Here is a 17461-nt window from a genome sequence, read left to right on the forward strand (position 1 = left end):
TTCCTCAACCCTGTTTTGTTACATCATCATCACCCTGATTAATATTATTTTCTGTATCAGAATGTGACATTTTCATTAAGAAGTCACCTAAAATTTCATTCAAAGTAGAAATAACTATTGGTAGCAAATGCATTAAATTTAGATTACTCTGAATAGGACAAAATACAAAGCTGAACATTTAAAAAAATTATTTCACTCACATGAAAATAATATTTTGCAGATTCTATAAGAAAACAGCAAAGTACTCCAGGACTCCATAGCACAACACCAAATGGATGAATAAATGTGTCCTCTTTCAGAACCACATGTTTAAAAACCAAACCAGGAGCACAGTAGAATAACTTGATACTTTGAAGTTTACAACTTACAAGATTGCGAAACAGGCCTTTTTTAAGAGATCATGTTGCAAAGATGCAAAGATGGGTCTCTTAGGTGTTTGTTCTGGGGATAATTAGGAGAATACATTTCTTTTGACAGCAACTTGTACTCAAATTTAAAGTACATAAATATAATTTAAAAGACAGAGGTTTACCTCAGGGTGCAGGAAAAATAAAAGCAGAAATAAGATTAATAATAGAAGTCACTCACAGAAGACAAAGAACAGAAATGATGGGTCGCATGCTGAAAATGAGTAGAACAACTGGACAATTTTTAAAAAGCACTTATTATGTTTTATATTTACATTACCAAAAGTAATGTAAAAATTACAAATCACAGAATCAAAGAAACCCTAGTTGCTTTTCTTATTTAATAGTTATAAAATAGATTCAAAAACAAAAAACCTGTTATGCTTTCTCTTCAATTTAATGATCTTCAAATATATGGTAAACAGCTGGTATTGTTTATCTTTTAAATTTAAATTTCCGATAATTCTTTAATCAGATTTTAAGATATACAAATTAAATTACTAACATTACTTTCTAAAATCTTTGTTATATGACATTTAAGATTTTATTGGTTAGCTAAGACAAAAAATTTCACATTTGTGTTGAGAGCATTATGGTTTTGAAACTGAAAAAAATAATTTGTATCAGTATTGGTTGGGTATATTTGCTATGTCTACCACTGAAAAGTGCTTTGCTCGACAAATTATGTGTATAAGTAATTCTTTTTATATTTAAATAGTGGTTGATTTAGTAGGATTATAAAATATGTTTAAGACTTGAATCTTGTGGGATTTCTGCATTTTTTTTCTTCCGCTTTCAAATTGTTTATTAGACAACTTTCGAAATCTAATGTACTCTCTTCCATTTTATGGCTCTGTCTTCTGAAGTGCTGACAGTCATTTCTGGGCCCGTGGCATGTTTAACCACCTTTTGTAGTTTACTGATCCTTGGGGCGAATACAAGAGATTCTGTTACAATTAGTACAGTTGATTATTGTTAGTGTGAGTGTAGTGACTATCCACTTGTGTCTGGTACAGTCAGAAGTTTTTATAATTGCAACAGGAGACTCTGATTTAAATGTTACTTCCTCACGTTGTCATCACTAGGGAAAGTGACCTCAAATTACTTGACTCATACTAGGAAACAATGAGCCTTTTTCATTTGAAGCTAAAGACTCTCCTTTCTTATATTATGCTAGAAAATATTTAGGAATTAAGGTGATACACTAATAACCCTTTAAAATTAAAATAAAATGGACACAATTTACATTAATCTGATTTTTATTTTTCTAATTGTAGATTTATATAAAGGAAAACTATACAAACTAAAAGTCTACAAAGAGAGCCTTAGAAATTTAGGATTTTTTGAATGAAAAATACAGAGGTAATACTAAAGCTAAAAGTAAGATTATGCAGATTATGTAAAGAAACATTGCAGTGGTGTTTGTGTTACTTTCTTTATTTGATGTATGTAGGGTTTTTAATTAATAAGGCAAAAAAACGACTTTTTAGTCCCATCATTCTTTAAATACTACTGCAATGCTTTAATTTTTGTTTATACCCACTCCCCATTTTTTCTTCACAATCTAGTAATTAAAGGTCTAGAAGTATTAAAGCTTATTATCAGCAGTTGCACATAAGTCCATTTACCCTAACCCTAACCATTCTGAACTAGCCCTGCCTAAGAATCATACAGCCTTCAGTTTTAACAAAAATTGTTCTTCTACTACTTAACAGAATATTAGAATATAAACAGAAAAATTACAAAATATTATGCCAAGGGAGACTCACTGACATTCCATTAGTTACATCTTGTGCATGTTAAATTATAACGAGGGAATGAAGAAGAACACATAGAGAAATTTTTCCAGTAGTGAGGTGCAAGTTTATTTTGAAGACTGGGTGAAAGCACAGATCACCTGTTTAAATTAAGCCTCAAAATGGCTTAAGTGTTCACATAAAGTTTTCTTTCTCTCTGATATGATTGCTGTATTTTGCATGGTTTTTTTTTTTATTTTCCCACCATATGCAACTTGACACTGGGCATACAACTAGCATAAGAAATTTTATAAATAACCTTATTTCATCACAGATCTGTACATGTAATTCACTAGCAGATCCCAATTTAAAATTGGAATGACTGAGCAAATTACTCAGTCTGTGTACAGTGCTGTCCAGGGGTCACTGCTATCAGAGGGTAATGTTTAGGAACTTCATTTTGCTTAAGATAGCCTCTCAAACATAATGCTTAGGGATCATCTGTGACATAATTCATTATATTATTATTTTAAATAATAATTCCTTGAATGTTCAGCTTCAAGTAAAGAAAATCACTTAGAGCAAAATGAAAAAAAAACAATTTTGTTATAGAAGTAGAACTGCATAAGTAAAAAACATAAACAATGCATGATTTTGCTTTATTCAGGTTTTTTAAAAATGACTTCTTATTAATTTGAAAGTAAGGGTTACAGAGAGAGAGAGAGAGAGAAGTTCCAGCCACTTGTTCACTTCTCAAGTGTCTGCAATGGCTTGGGCTACGCCAGGAGCTTCATCCAGATCTCATATGGAAGACGTGGGAGAAACTCCTGGATCCTAGCTTTGGCCCAGTCCAGCTCTGGGTGTTGTGGACACGTGGGGAGTGAACCAGCAGATGGAAGATATTTCTCTGCGTCTCCTTCTCTCTGCAAATCTGACGTTCCAATTAAAAAAAAATTTCTTAAAAAAAAAAGTTGTCATATAGGACGCTCACTTCCCAGAGCGGAGTGTCTGGGTGTTAGCCCGTTCCTACTTCTGATCCCAGCTTTCTGCTAATGCTCATCTTTGGGAGGCAAGAGGTGATGGTCCAAGTAGCTGTGTCTCTGACACGCCCTTGGGAGACCGGCCTTGCATTCTGGGCTCCTGCCTGAGGGACTGACCCAGGCTCAGCTCTTGTGGGTGTCTGGGGAGTGAAGCAGCACATGGAAGATCTTTGCATGCCTTCTCTTCTCTTCTCCCCTCTGCCTTTCAAATAAGATGAAAACAAAAATTTAAAAATAAATTAAGAGAAAAATATTTTAAAGACTTTGTATTGCCCCGGAATAGGTGGATTCATTTTTCAATCATTTCTTCTCACTGAATCTAATAGCTATTTTTTATGTTTCTAAATATCTCAGATGTAAGAATTTACCATGTGTTGTAAGCTACACGTTTCTTTTTCTTTCAGGACAGAGCAGCAGAACTGCCGTATCTGGTTTCTGACATCTAAACTTTACTGGAAGCATGATACCCGATTGATCCCATGCAGTCAAGAGTATATCCTGCTCCCATGAAATGTGTATTGTACTTTGAAGAGTTTTCAGAACATCTATTTCTAATTAGTTATACTTAAACTGTAGCTGTAATTTTCCACTCAACCCTGATCTTTTTGTAGCTGTGTTTTACAGACCATTAAACACAAGCATGAAAAACCAATATGAGGGACTGATGTTGTAATGTAACAGACTAGGTGGTTGCCCTTGCTAGGTCAAGTCCTGCTGGCTCCACGTTTGATCCAGCTCCATGTAAGCAGCCTGAAAAGCAATGGAAGACAGCCCAAGTTCTTAGGTCCCTGCACTCACACAGAGGACCTAGAAGAAGCTCTTGTCCCTAGGTCTTGTCTAGCACTGTTCCAGTCACTGTGGTCATTTGGGGAATCAGCAATAGGAAGATCTCTTTGAAATAAATAAATTTTTAAAGGAAAATCAATGGGAAGAATGATGTATTTTGGGCCTATAGGGCACTGCTTTCATGTGGACGTTCAACGTGGTAGATGATCTTATTTGTACTACTCTCTTGGGATTTCCTTCTACTAAATCCTAGGATATCTAGAAACAATGTTCTGTTATTTTGTTTATCCTGCCTTTTTTTCATTATCTTTCTTCCACATCAGGAAAAGACAGAATGAATAAGGCCTGGCTCTTTTGACTTCAGCTAATAAAAAAACAGAAACAAAAACACACAGTTGGTAGAGAAGGACTTGTCTTGAGGGATTTTTCAAGGTCTTTTTCTGAATTATTAATTGCTCCCTTAGTTTCCATATCTTCAGAGTAGAAAGTTAGATTGAGCTATAGAGATTGTGATGAATTATTACTTCCCATCATTCTATGCTTAGAAACCTATAATGACTTACATTGAACAATACACATACAATTATTTATGGTAACACTGCAATAAATACTACGTTGTTGGAACATTTGCAGACTTGAAAACTTGAGTGTTCCTGGATTAGCCTCCTCCCCTACTCTTGCTACCACCATCATGCTTCCAGAAGGATATGCAGCAGTCTTGGGGCAGGCAATCTGGTACACAGTTAATCCGTTGTTTGGGACACCCCAACCTATTTTAAGAGAGCCTGAGGGCAAATCCTGGATTCCATCTTCCTGATTCCAGCTTTGTGCTAACGCAGACTCTCTGAGGGAGCAAGTGATGGTGCAAGTATTTGGTCACTGCCACTCCTGTGTGAGCCCGGGCTAAGCTGCAGGTTTCTGGTTTGGTTTGACCTTGCCCTGAGTTGCAGGAATCAGGGGAATGACCCAGCAGACGGAAGATTACTGTTTATTTCTCTGCTTTCAGATGAACACTTTGAGAGAGAGAGGGAGATTAGAGCAGCCATGCCAACTTATAGAATCTGTTATCTCCCTCTGCTTACAATTTTTGAAAGACTGTAATAAAAATTCCATGCATAGATACTTGGGTTTTTTAATTATTTTGTTAGACATACACAATGTCAATAACTACTGACAATCAATACTTGGGTGTGCGTGGGGGGAAGACAGCAAGTGGTGGGGGTGTTTTTGGTGCAGGGATTAAGACACCTTTAGGGAGGGTCATCAGCATGCCACATCAGAATTCCTTGGAGTGTGTCCCTGATCTACTTCCAATTCTAGTTTCCTGCTAATGCATGCCCTAAGGCAGAGATTCAGGTGCTGGGATCCCTCCCACCCACAGAGAAGACCAGGACTGAGTTCTAGCCTCTGGCTTTGACTATACCTAGCCTTTCTTCCTTTGGGAAGGGAACCAGAAGATGGAAAAATCCTTCTCTCCCTTTCTGGAAAAAAAAAAAAAAAAAAAAAGGCAGCAGGAAAGCAGTAATGACATTATAGGGCAAAACTTCCATAATATTTTGGAGAATCACTGCAAATGACTGCTAGAAGAGACTTGTAAGAGCTAGCCTGGGGGCCAGCTCTATTGCTCAGCATGTTAACCTGCAGCCAGCAGGGGTGGCATCCCACATAAGCACAGGTCTAGTCTCAGTTGCTCCACTTCTGATCTCACTCCATGCTAATGTGTCTGAGAAAGCTGTGGAAGATTACTCGAGTATATGAGTCCTGTCATCCCAGTTGGAGACCTGTATGAATCTCTGGCTTCTGGCTTCAGTTTGTCCCAGCCCCAGTCAATGAGGCTATTTTGGGAGTAAAGTAGCAGAAGGATGGTTTCTCTTTTCCTGCCTCTCCCTCTATCTCTGTACCTCTGCCTTTCAGAAAAGTAAGGAAATATTTTAATAATGGATAATCCTTGTTTATAGTACCCAACCTTAGCATTCTATATAGCAATCTCAGGCCCATTCAACATAGGAAACATACATGCAGCAAGCAGCATGAAGTAATTACATACTGTGCATCACCAGCCACCTTCCTAAGACTTACACACATGTTCACACCCACCCCCACACCCAATTAAGCATCGACCCTAGGAGACAGGAATTAGCAACATCTGCATTTCGTAGATAAATCAATCACAGAGGGATTTAATAATTTGTCTGAGGTATTTTAATTGGAAAGTACTGAATTCAAATTCAGGTAAGCTGGTGGCACTGCAAAGGTTCCAAAACAATACATAGTGTCTATACACACTAGAGACTTACATGGCTAATCAATGTCAGAGCCAAGACCAAAACACTGAAATATGGGTCTCTCAACTCCTAGATCAACAGTGTCATATTTATTATTTCTCATTTTTAAAATGCTTATCTCACTGGATAATCCCACAGCCTTAAGGATTATGTTTCATCCTCTCAATGTTAAGGAAACAGCTAGCACAGAGAAAGCAATTTGTTGGCTCAGCCAGCCTGAGAATCTGAGTGTTCTGACTTCCAAATCCCTGGTTATAATTCAACTGTTTTAACGATGGATGCATTCCCTTTAGAAGACATATTGACATTTCTATAAATTCCAATCAACTCACCTGGATTTATTTTAACTGTTTTCCTTTTCTGAATTACTTGTTAAAAGTCTATTTTAAGGAAAGAAACTATACCTGACTTTACCCGTAGAAACAGAAAATTAGATGATTAGATCCATCCGTGTAGAATAGGGACAAACAGGTTTTGTTTAGGTAAGCTTTCATTATATTTTGTGAAACTTTTTGGACATATTGGTACATTGTAACTTTTATCCAAACTGAATAGATTAAAAACACAAATTTCAGGCATGAAAATTAACTAGCATGTGCTTTAGAGTCCTTCCTATATTGTGTCATGTTCTTTCAGTTACTGTCTCTAAGCGTTGGTCTCCTAAAGAGAGTCTATAATAACTGATGAAAAACGGACACTCTGATTTATATTTATACAAGCCAAAGCTTTAGGAAGAAATATTAATTTATAAGGGAATATGTTTTTAGGAAAACAGACTTACTTCTGCCTTCTTACGAGCCTCCATTGCTTTCATCAACATCATATGCTGTCGCCTACGCTCTCGTTCCTATCAGACCAGATAAAATTAAGAAATTAACTCAACCACAACAAACAATTTGATATTCAAATGGAAAAAAATAACCAACAAATAAACCAATAGCATTTATAGACAAGTCACAGTAAATACTAAATATAAGACAAGAATGGCCAGTCTGTGCATGTTTTAGTTCAGGTTTAGAAAGCAAATACAAGAACAATCAAAAGCAAAAAGGTAAAGCAATGAACATGGAGACAGTGTAAACAGAAGCATACAAGATTTACTTATGGTCAGTTGTGATGCTCCTTCAAAAGCTGGCAGAACAAAAAGCATAATGGTTGGCTGGAACAGGTCAGTTACCTTACATCTGCTATTAGAAAGACCACAAATACTACAGCCAATTTGACTAAAGGTTGTGTTGTTCTTAATTTTTTACATCAGGTAGAAATAGATTTATAATCATTTTCATGGTATCGTTATAGAATTGGTTAACTTAATTTCAAGCACAAAATCATTTTATAAATCCAATCATCTGTTAACAGATTAAAAAGTCTGTTTTATGGCTTTCATATCAATTTAGTTAAATTAGTCTTGGTTAATATATGAAGACCAATAAAATGGGATATTCCTGGTTACTGATGTCTGCCACTTGACGCACCATTTAAAGCCAGAAAGGCAGCACCAGGGGCTAATAAATGAAATCTGAAAGGCATGGTATGAAAATGTGAGCATATGCTTAAGAATTTCTAAATTTAAAAAATTTATAATATCTAATAGGTTTTTTTTGTTCTAACACTTTTGGTCTCCTTAAAGTTCTTCTAAAATTACTGCTAAAATTATTTTATAAAACTGGAATATATTTCATATTCTCTCATCAAGCAAACTCAAAATCCCCATTGTGCCCAATGGCAGTTTTGCATCTAGAACAATGAGAGAATATGGGTCACAATTGTATCTAATTGTATAGTGATCCAATTTTCCTTGTAACATCAGTAATGTGAATTTCCAGACAACAACCTTATTTAAGGCTTACAAAACTCAATGAAAATCTTAGCGATGTACCATACTTTTCTACAGACAGACAAGCAGATGTATGCAATGCACTGTGCTGTAAAGCCATGCAGCAGTATGTAATATGACAGCAGCCAGTGCTACACTTTATGCATTGCTATGACAACCATATCACAACCAAATCACAATGCGGTGTTAGATGTACAAAAATAAACATACCCATACCATATCTAGTCTATGCCTCTCCAACTCCTGGTAGAAAGAGTTGGCACAACATTATGAAACAGAAATCACAGAGTCATAAAACCAATTTTAACCCCCCAAAAGACACACCAATACCAAAGCAAGGCAATAAAACTGTAAGATGAAGGAAAAACTTAAGCAGAAATTATATTAGAAATTTTAAAGAGAATATTTTGAAGATTTTCCCCAAACACAGGTTTAAGCAAAATTATGACATATACATTCCAGTAGGTATCCGGCTATGTTAATACAGACCTGGTGCTTCAGAAGGACAGCCTGTTGTCTTCTCATTTCCTTTTCCTTAAAAATAAGAGATCTTTAATACATGGCCTTTGGGGGAAATATCGACTATGCTAAGAGCTAAAAGTCACTGTTCTGAAGTTCTGTAGTCTTTTGTTATGTTAAATCATATGGAATTACCAACATTCAATTATTTTTTTAAAATTATAAAATGTTGATTCTATTTCATATGGTCCTAATCCGTAAAACAAAATCATTATGATATTGTAACAAAGATCTTTCTTCAGTAGCTTTTAACTTGAAGTCCAGTGAATGACATGACAACACACTTCAATGGCACATCCTTGGACTGGTTGGCCAGATGGTATGGCATATCTGGTAAGACTTACGCGTGTATTTTTAAGTAATTTTTTAAAAGATTATTATGGTACAACTGTTGAATTAAAGTCACAATATGAACCCCCTTATCTCTCCAAATGAATCCTCCCAAAGACACTGTACAGTTAATAGCATCTATTTCCTTTCTAACACTGAAAGTGATCAGTTTGGATTTTCATGTCCACCTATGACCCAGGGTATCACCTCAATGGGGATAGTATTAACAGAAATGCTTCTAGGAATGTCATCAAATTAGTTTTAGAATGGACAAGTCTGGATGAAATTAATGTTACAGGCAAGAGTGAAAAGGGGCAGAAACCTATGGAATAATATGAGAGATTCTATGAAGCCAAGAAGACCAACAGTCCTGCGGCTTTATGAACTACATCCATGATGGCTGCTGAGCTGCCCGCCTTGTAGCACTGCTATTAGTCGTGGGCGATAGGAGTTCTGCGGCGAAGGGAGGCAGACATATCCCTTACGCCTCAGGAGGGAAAATCAAATCCAAAACTCCCTAAACATTTCAAGTTATAATAATTAACAATGGCTAATTTTATAGTGCTAAGTAATAACAGTTGATTAATGCTCTGTTTTTGCTTCTGTAAACTTTTCATTTTTAACAGATTATACAATTGCTGAACACAAACAGAATATATAAGTGGAGAATCAGATTTGGACACAGATAAAAATGAACAGAAGAAACACAAAATAGTTGTAGGACAATCATTCTATATACCACAACTCCACAGGGGTATTAAAGGAGTAGTTTTGTATTTATAATTTGAGGTCGATAGAGATCTCAAAGCATCACATACAACCTTCATGATGAAATAAAAGGACACATACAATATACACACATATACACATAATTACATATTATATCTAGACAAATTTTTACATAGTCTAAATTTTGAGGAAAGCTACATATTTTTCTTAATTTACTTGATGCTGGTGTAACATACAGTTTTTATTTTTGGAAAATAAAAACTCTGATTCTCATCTACACTAACCTTTATTCGTTTCTCGGCCTCCAATAATTTGGCATTTGCTGCTTCTTCTTTCTTTTTCTTTTTAGCCTGTGCATGCAAAACAGGTCTCAAAGTCATGCCACAAAACTGCTACAATTTGCAAGTAATCTCAGACTTGAAATGGAGTTACATGCTTCACAAGGTACACAACAATATGCAACATGTATGGAGACAATTACACACTCCCCTTCCCATTAACATATATTTAATGTGGTGATTTTGCATTTATTTAATAGGTTAGCATTGGGATATGAAAAAGCTTTCAAAATCATTAAGAACTGAACAGGCATTTTTTATTATCTTACAAAGACTGTTTAATGTTTGAAATAACTGTGTATTTGTTATGTAACCACAGCAAAAATGTAAGACAAATTTTTAACTACTAAAATTATTTCAAGGGTAGATTATACTTATTTCTTTTTTATTCTTAAGCTCTAAGATCAAGAAATCTATTATCTGACTACATCCATTAAATGAAAACAATTAAATTCTGATTTTCCCTATCTCTATATTATAACTAAATTCAGGTGCTTAGTTTCTCTAATAGATTGCAAGTTTACATTCTTTCAGAAGGTCCATTTTAACTATCAAGATCATGTTATCCAATGTGAGCTTCATAATCTAGTTCTATCTAGTCACCGAGCTAGCTAGTCACTGAGCTAGCTAGTTCTGGTTTCAGAACTAGCTGGTAGTGATTGTCAATTTAATACAGAAATATTTTCTGTTTGGGAATTTCAGAATTAATTTGAAATGAGCAAAGGAATATGTGTGTGTTTCCTGAAAAAAAAAAAGAAAAAAGAAACCCGTAACATAGAAAACCTTAGTGACCTGGAACCCTCAGGGAATGAAGTGCTTTATAAAGCTGCAGTTATCTGCGTAGCTAAGAGGCTACAATCATTTTAAGCACTAAAAGGCGTACACTTCCACTATTTTAGAAGGAAATACTTTGGAGACATATGCCTGTTTAAATACCATACACTCACCATTATTTGGCTTTTTCGCAATGACTTGGGACGATTATTCTGCTCAGTTACACCACCCAGTTTGACAGAGTACTTCCCTGGGGGCTATGAATGTGTTGAAGATTTCCTGCTATTCCCCAAAGTTGGCAGGCTTTGGCAAGGTGTTGGAATTCCTGTGTATGCTAACTGGGTACCCTCTTGCTGTCTTCTGGCTTTTACTTTGGTTGTGACCAATACATGCCCTCTATCCCTACTCGTCTCACATTCCAGTGAAGAAAGGTATGCTAGCAACCCACAAGCCTGGCTGGTCAAACTGCTTCTACACTTAAAACTACTTTCACCTTGTAGATGTTTCCTTTTACAAACAGTGTTTTCAAGTTAGAAGTGGCAGTGTAACTACAGAAAGCCCAACCGCTGCTGTAAGAGCACAGACCACAGCACATGAACTTCATAACTACTACACTGGCTGCTCAGAGGGTCTCATTTCTTAAAATTCCTTTTGTCTCATTTCCTAGGTTTTCACTGGGAGCATCATATAAACTTGCTAAACAAGGCTCAAACAAGGTTTCACTCTATAGTATATTTAAAGACAATTTTTGATGAACATAGTAATTTGTAAGGGTAAGACAATATGCTTTTTAAAAAAAATGTCTGTAGACCTTAAAACATATTACTACATTACTTGAATTATTATAAATTTAAGAATTCTACCTCTAGAATTTGCTGGGCTCGAAGTTCTTTTTCCATCCTTATTTGCTGTATCCTTTTAATTTTTTCCTGTAGGAAGAATCATGGTACGATAAAATAATCTAAATAACTAGGTGACAAATGTTTAAGCAGAATATTCTAGTATATAAGCACAGAATTATCAAAGCCTGTCTATTAGGACATAAATTTCTTAAAGATTTGTTTATTGAAAGGTAGGGCAACACACACATACACACATACACACACATACACAGATTCCATCCACTGGTTCATTAGTCACATAGCCATAACTGAGGACTGTACCAGGCTGAATCCAGGAGCCACCAACTGTATCCCGGTCTCCCACATAGGCGGAAGGGTTCCAAGTACTTGGGCCATAATCTGCTATCTTCCCCAGAACATCGGCAGGAAGTGAGGCAGCTGGCACTCAAATGGCTCTCCAAGACAGGAGGCCAGGATTAAAGATGGTGGCTTAGCCTGCTGTGCTTTTAGTATACATCTGAAGTATTTATTTAGATTATATCTTGAAACCCAAGAAAAGTATGGTCTCACTTCAACTTTCCTTCCCCTGTCATTCAAGTCAGCATATCATTCTTAGTTATCTTGGATGCAGAGACAAGGAATCTTGGGTTTTAAGACACTTAGCTTAAAGCTTTATCCTAACTTTCCAAGTTATTTGTGTTTAAGCACAATAAATATTTAGTAGTGTTGTCATTAGCATGTAGGTAAACATAATTTACAAATCATGTTAGGTTTACCTTATGGTTTTGAGTACTGAACCACTGAGCTTTACAAAAGATCTTGTTGATAGTAAGAAATGTCAGAGAAATTGAGATTACCTTCTTTCTATTAAAAAGAAAAATCTAAGGTTCCCAAAGAGCAAATATTTTCTCCACAATGGTTAGTAAGTCCTGAGCCCTAGTTACCTCACACTGCATATGACACTCTTGCATCGTAATAATCCCTTGGCAGTCTTCCAAGCGGCCAAGCCAAAGGGCTGCCTGTTGATGCACTTATTGGATGGGGAAAAATAATACTACTATGAGAAGGAAGGCTACAGTTTTACTTTGGACAAAATGTTAAGTTTAAACTAGGCATTTTAGTAACTATATGAGTAGAACTATTTCATACTTTGAATCATTTTGTTGGCAGTAAAAATAAACAACATGGTATTCTGAAATTAACTTCAAATGAATATCTTTACAAACATCAAAAACCCTTCATTTGCATGAGTGTTGCTGGAGTCTTTGAAGACTAATGCTTTGCAGTAAGTAGCAAGGGCCATGTGGATGCAGCCACTGCCAAACCTGAATTTGAAGTGCTAATGGGATAAGAAAAGTCTTTCCAATTGTTTTCAATGAGATATGAATTTATTTGTAATATACAGTTTACATATGATTTTCAGATATATCCAGTATTTCTAATATTTTAAGAGATATATTCATTAACAGCTATCTTTAGTCAATCTTACAAAGTTTAACAATCTAAAGGAAGAAACTATGGAAAGAATTCAAATTTACAACTGACTAAACTACATTGTACAGGGATTTAATATACAGTGTGGCAATTTACATTTATCTTTTAAAAACTGAGCATTTGTTTGGGGGCAGGCACTCCAGGGGAGGCACTGTATGTTCATTACCCCCATTGAATCCTACAGTCTTGTAGCTATCTTCTTTCACAATGGAGGAAAGAGAGTGTTAGCTATTAAATAATTCCTTAAAGGTCACAAAACAATGAAGCAGCAGAGTCCCTATTTAACTTTCTGTTGCCTGATTATAAACTCTAAATTCTGAATTCCAATTTTGTATCAATATTACTAACCTTTAGAATGAGGACAAATATTATTATAAGTAACTTGAATTTACTTTTTAACTAAAATTTAACACATTTTAGAATAACGTGTTGTGTTAAAATCTGAACATTCAAACAGTATCTTCACTTGCTGACAACCTAATTTTAAAAGTCTGAAAATTGGGCCCCGTGTTAACAGACTAGTGGCTAAATCCTCGCCTTGCATCTACTGGGATTCCATATGGCATCTGACTACTCCACTTCCCATCCAGCTCCCTGTTTGTGGCCTGGGAAAGCAGCCGAGCAAGGCCCATGACCTTGGTATCCTGCACCCATGTGGGAGACCCAGAAAAGGTTCCAGACTCTAGGTTTTGGATCAGCTCAGCTCCAGCTGTTGGGGCCACTTAGTGAGTGAACCAGCAGATGGAAGATCTTTCTCTGTTATCCCCTTTTCTCTCCCTCTGACTTTCCAATAAAAGTAAATAAATCTTTTTAAAAAAAAAAGAGTCTGAAAATTGTTCAAGATGCCAACCATTCAAAATTTACCAAGGTATGAAAACCTCTCAAACAAAACCTCTGTCTGGTACACATTTCTTAAAAGGCTTGGTAGTAGAAGAGCTGAGTTGAAAAATGAGATAAACTTTAATGGCAGATGAAACTTTCTCTAGATAAGATCCCTAGCATGATAGTGAAGCACAGTTGCTTAGGAAATAGAAATGAAAATACCATACATGTGAAAAGAGTTCCTTAAACCCAGGCCCACATTTGCTAAGTGAGCTCCAGTGCTGACTCATACCTGTTGCTTCATGATCTTGATCTGTTCCTTCTGCTTTCGCTTCTCCTCAGCAGCCATTATTGCTAGGGTGGAAAATCAAAGCACAGTGACCATCAGCCAAGGACAGAGCATAGGAAGCCTCACACACTGCCCATGCTTGCTCCTCCAGCTCCTGGCAGTTAAATCACCCACCTTGTTGCTTTTTGGCTTCTTTGGCAACCCGAGCCTGTTCCTGCCTTTGAAGTTTCCTCAAAAGCTTGATCTGCGCTGCTTGCCTGGCTATTTCTGAAAAACAGAAAGTTTCAATGGATGTTACCAGTATATGAACAGAATTGCCAGCCTAAAACAGTCACTGTGTGAAACTGATACTGTCTCATCATGAATCATGAAACATTAAAGCAAACTGCAAGATATGAAGCAGGAGAGTGAAGGGCTAGAAAATATCATGCTCATTTCCCTAAAACACTCTGTTGAGGTTGAAGTACCTCCACATACAAAGTGTTGTTCTCAATCTCATCAGAGCCTATTTTTATCATGTTTTATCCTAAATATACAGATGGTTTTGCAAATCTATATTTGCTCCTATAGATACTAAGTAATAACACTTGTATTCAATTTATAAATCATGTATGAAGAGCTTGTGTTGGAAAATGTTCATTTCAAGCTATTCTATTTTATGTAAACAACACTTACATTCTTCACCATTACACACTCTTCATCACTATTCATTCTTCAGAAGAATTAGAGGTTATTAACAAAGATAATTTTTATGATTCATCTATGTCTATTGACATTTCTACCTTCCTTCCTTCATAATCTTCACTAGTAACTAGGGGAGATGAAGGTTGTATAGAAAATCGAATAAAATAATATTTAAAAGCTTTGGCAAACACACAAGGGCAGCAAAAAGTCTACATAATATTAAGTTACATGGTAGGTAGCTAACTTAGACGCCACTGTTTGAGGTATGAATTGATACAGCCATTTTGGAGATACCACTTAGTTGCTATCTACCAAAACTGAAAATGAAATTTGTTACACACATACATATACACATGCATATCTATGTACTGCACAGTGTTTGTGACAGCAAATTTTGAAAAACAGCTGAAATACTCATTCCAGGAGACTGGTTAATGATTCAGAGAAGTATGGTAGGAGGTAGACTGTAGAGTGCCTGGGTTTGAGGCCTGACTCCACTTCTCATTCCAGCACCCTGCTAACACACGCCACGTCGCAGCAGGTGATGGCTTGGGTGGCTGAGTCTCTGCTGTTCATGTAGAGACTGGAACAGAGTTCCTAGTTCCTGGACACTGTGGGAGTGACCAGCAGCCGGGAGGTCTCTGTCTTTCTGCCTGCCTAATGAGATAAGGTGGACTCACGCAAAGCACCATGAAGAGGATGAGTTTGGTGCACAAGTGTTGGTGTAGTCAAGACAGATAAAGATACTCAAGATGAAGCAGAACAAAGAGCAAGATGAGCGGCGTTTACACTCAATCTATTTGCTTTAAAAATCAGAAAAGACACAGAAATACCCGTGAGTGCTTGAATCTAAGTGCTTATATGTGTAAATGTTTCTGGTAAGACTAATAAAACTGTTAATGATTTCCTTGATAAGTGAGAAAGAGAATGTCTTCTATTTTAAAACAGTCTGTTCTATAAGCTTTCTGTCACAAATTTTTTTTAAAAGCAACAACAACAATATTCAATATTATGATTCAATATTATGATTGTTCTTACAATAAATAAAAATGTCTTTCAGGCATTTCCTTCAGATTTTAGTGGTATTTATAGACGGTTAAAAAAAAGAGCCAAAAGAAGGAAAAGTTAGTCTTTTAAGTCAATTTTTCTTATAAAGTGCTGTGTTACATTGTCCTATTGATACATGATGCTTGCAAACAGGAGACAGCCACACATTGCTGATATATGCAGATGGCCTAAGGAGGCTCCAATTTGCAATAGTAACTCAGTTGCAGAGCAGAGCTATCTTACTGCAGTCTGTCTTCTCTGGGCCATACCTAGGATGGCTGTGCATACCACAAGTTATCTGCATAGCATAATTTAATTTTGAATCACAAATACATTTGAGGTTATTCCAAGCATTTCCAGCTTCCTAAATGACATCTTGTGGTGATCTTAAGTAGTTTAGTTAAATCTACTAATTGGGAATTCTAAAGAATCTGTATGGTACATCCAGACTACAGGAGAACCCAAACTAGAAGACTGGGATTACTTACCAGTAGTAATTGGAGTTCTCTGAAAATTTACTCCACAGATCCATTTATTTTGGAGTTAGTCCCATGTACCACCTCAAGGAATCTGTCAAAATGAGAATTGCCAGAAGGTTGGCACAGCCTTAACGCATGTGCCAAGGGCTGAATGATTCCATTTCTGCTCAAGCCGTAAAACACCCACCTTTGTATATGTAAACACACAGGGCAGGATGGGTTCATGAGAATGGCTTTTCAAGGATCACCAAATCAAAGAACTCCAGTTACCAATGGGACTCCTTATTTTCTCCTTTTATGTTAACACAAATTCTACTACTTAGAAATTGAGAGCAGTGTTAATCATTCCTAAATCAAAAGCATAATGCTTTTATGTATGACTCTTATAAGATCAGATTGATTTTGCTTCTTACCTTGAGCTTGCAGTTTTCTTAGTAATTTCGCATCTGTGTTTTCCAGGAATTCAGCATTGCCCACATTTGGAGGTCGGCCCTTTCGACGTTTCAACCTGGATTCTTCTCTTGCTCTCTGCCTTTCTGGATTGGGTGGTCTTCCTCTCCGGCTTTCCATTGCCCTGATACGCGGAATGACATCTTCTTCTTTCAAAAGACACCACTGCATTCCCTTTTAATTGACATTACAAAGAAATAACACATTAAAAATAGCATAAACATAAGAAATCAACATTACAGAAAACAAAGTGAAATTCATTGATATTTTGACATTTTTTAAAAATGTTATTTTATGAGTTTGAAGTCAAAATTAGAATCATAAAGTTCATGGCCTCTGGCATATCCTGAGTACTCATACTTTAATGACTTAACATTACTCAAATGTACATAGAGATTTGTATGTGTAAAAACAGAGCTATTTATTTCAATCACAACTTATAATATATAATAATCATTAAAGTTGGCAGATAGTTGAAAATACTAGTTGTCTGATGATCTATCTGTGGATTGTTCTTGTGGGTAACTGGTTCAACCAAAATATTAGGTTATCCAAATAACAGATTAATGTTTC

General features: G+C 36.1%; 1 protein-coding gene across 17 annotated transcripts in view; it reads right to left on the bottom strand.

Moving 5' to 3' along the window:
• The window catches only part of BAZ2B (bromodomain adjacent to zinc finger domain 2B), a 360709-nt gene that overhangs the window by 44823 nt on the left and 298425 nt on the right, over positions 1–17461 (bottom strand). For 13 of the 17 annotated variants that reach the window (XM_058664534.1, XM_058664527.1, XM_058664535.1 and 10 more), the window contains 8 exons: positions 16852–17062; positions 14403–14495; positions 14232–14293; positions 11645–11710; positions 9954–10019; positions 8581–8625; positions 8308–8334; positions 7036–7101 (listed from right to left, as the gene is read on the bottom strand). In XM_058664534.1, coding sequence (XP_058520517.1) covers positions 7036–7101; positions 8308–8334; positions 8581–8625; positions 9954–10019; positions 11645–11710; positions 14232–14293; positions 14403–14495; positions 16852–17062 — 636 coding nt within the window. The remainder of the gene's footprint in view (positions 1–7035; positions 7102–8307; positions 8335–8580; positions 8626–9953; positions 10020–11644; positions 11711–14231; positions 14294–14402; positions 14496–16851; positions 17063–17461) is intronic. The other 4 variants (XM_058664536.1, XM_058664532.1, XM_058664533.1 and 1 more) reach the window with 1 other exon arrangement.

The sequence above is a fragment of the Ochotona princeps genome, chromosome 5, assembly GCF_030435755.1.
Source record: "Ochotona princeps isolate mOchPri1 chromosome 5, mOchPri1.hap1, whole genome shotgun sequence".
NCBI lineage: Eukaryota > Metazoa > Chordata > Mammalia > Lagomorpha > Ochotonidae > Ochotona > Ochotona princeps.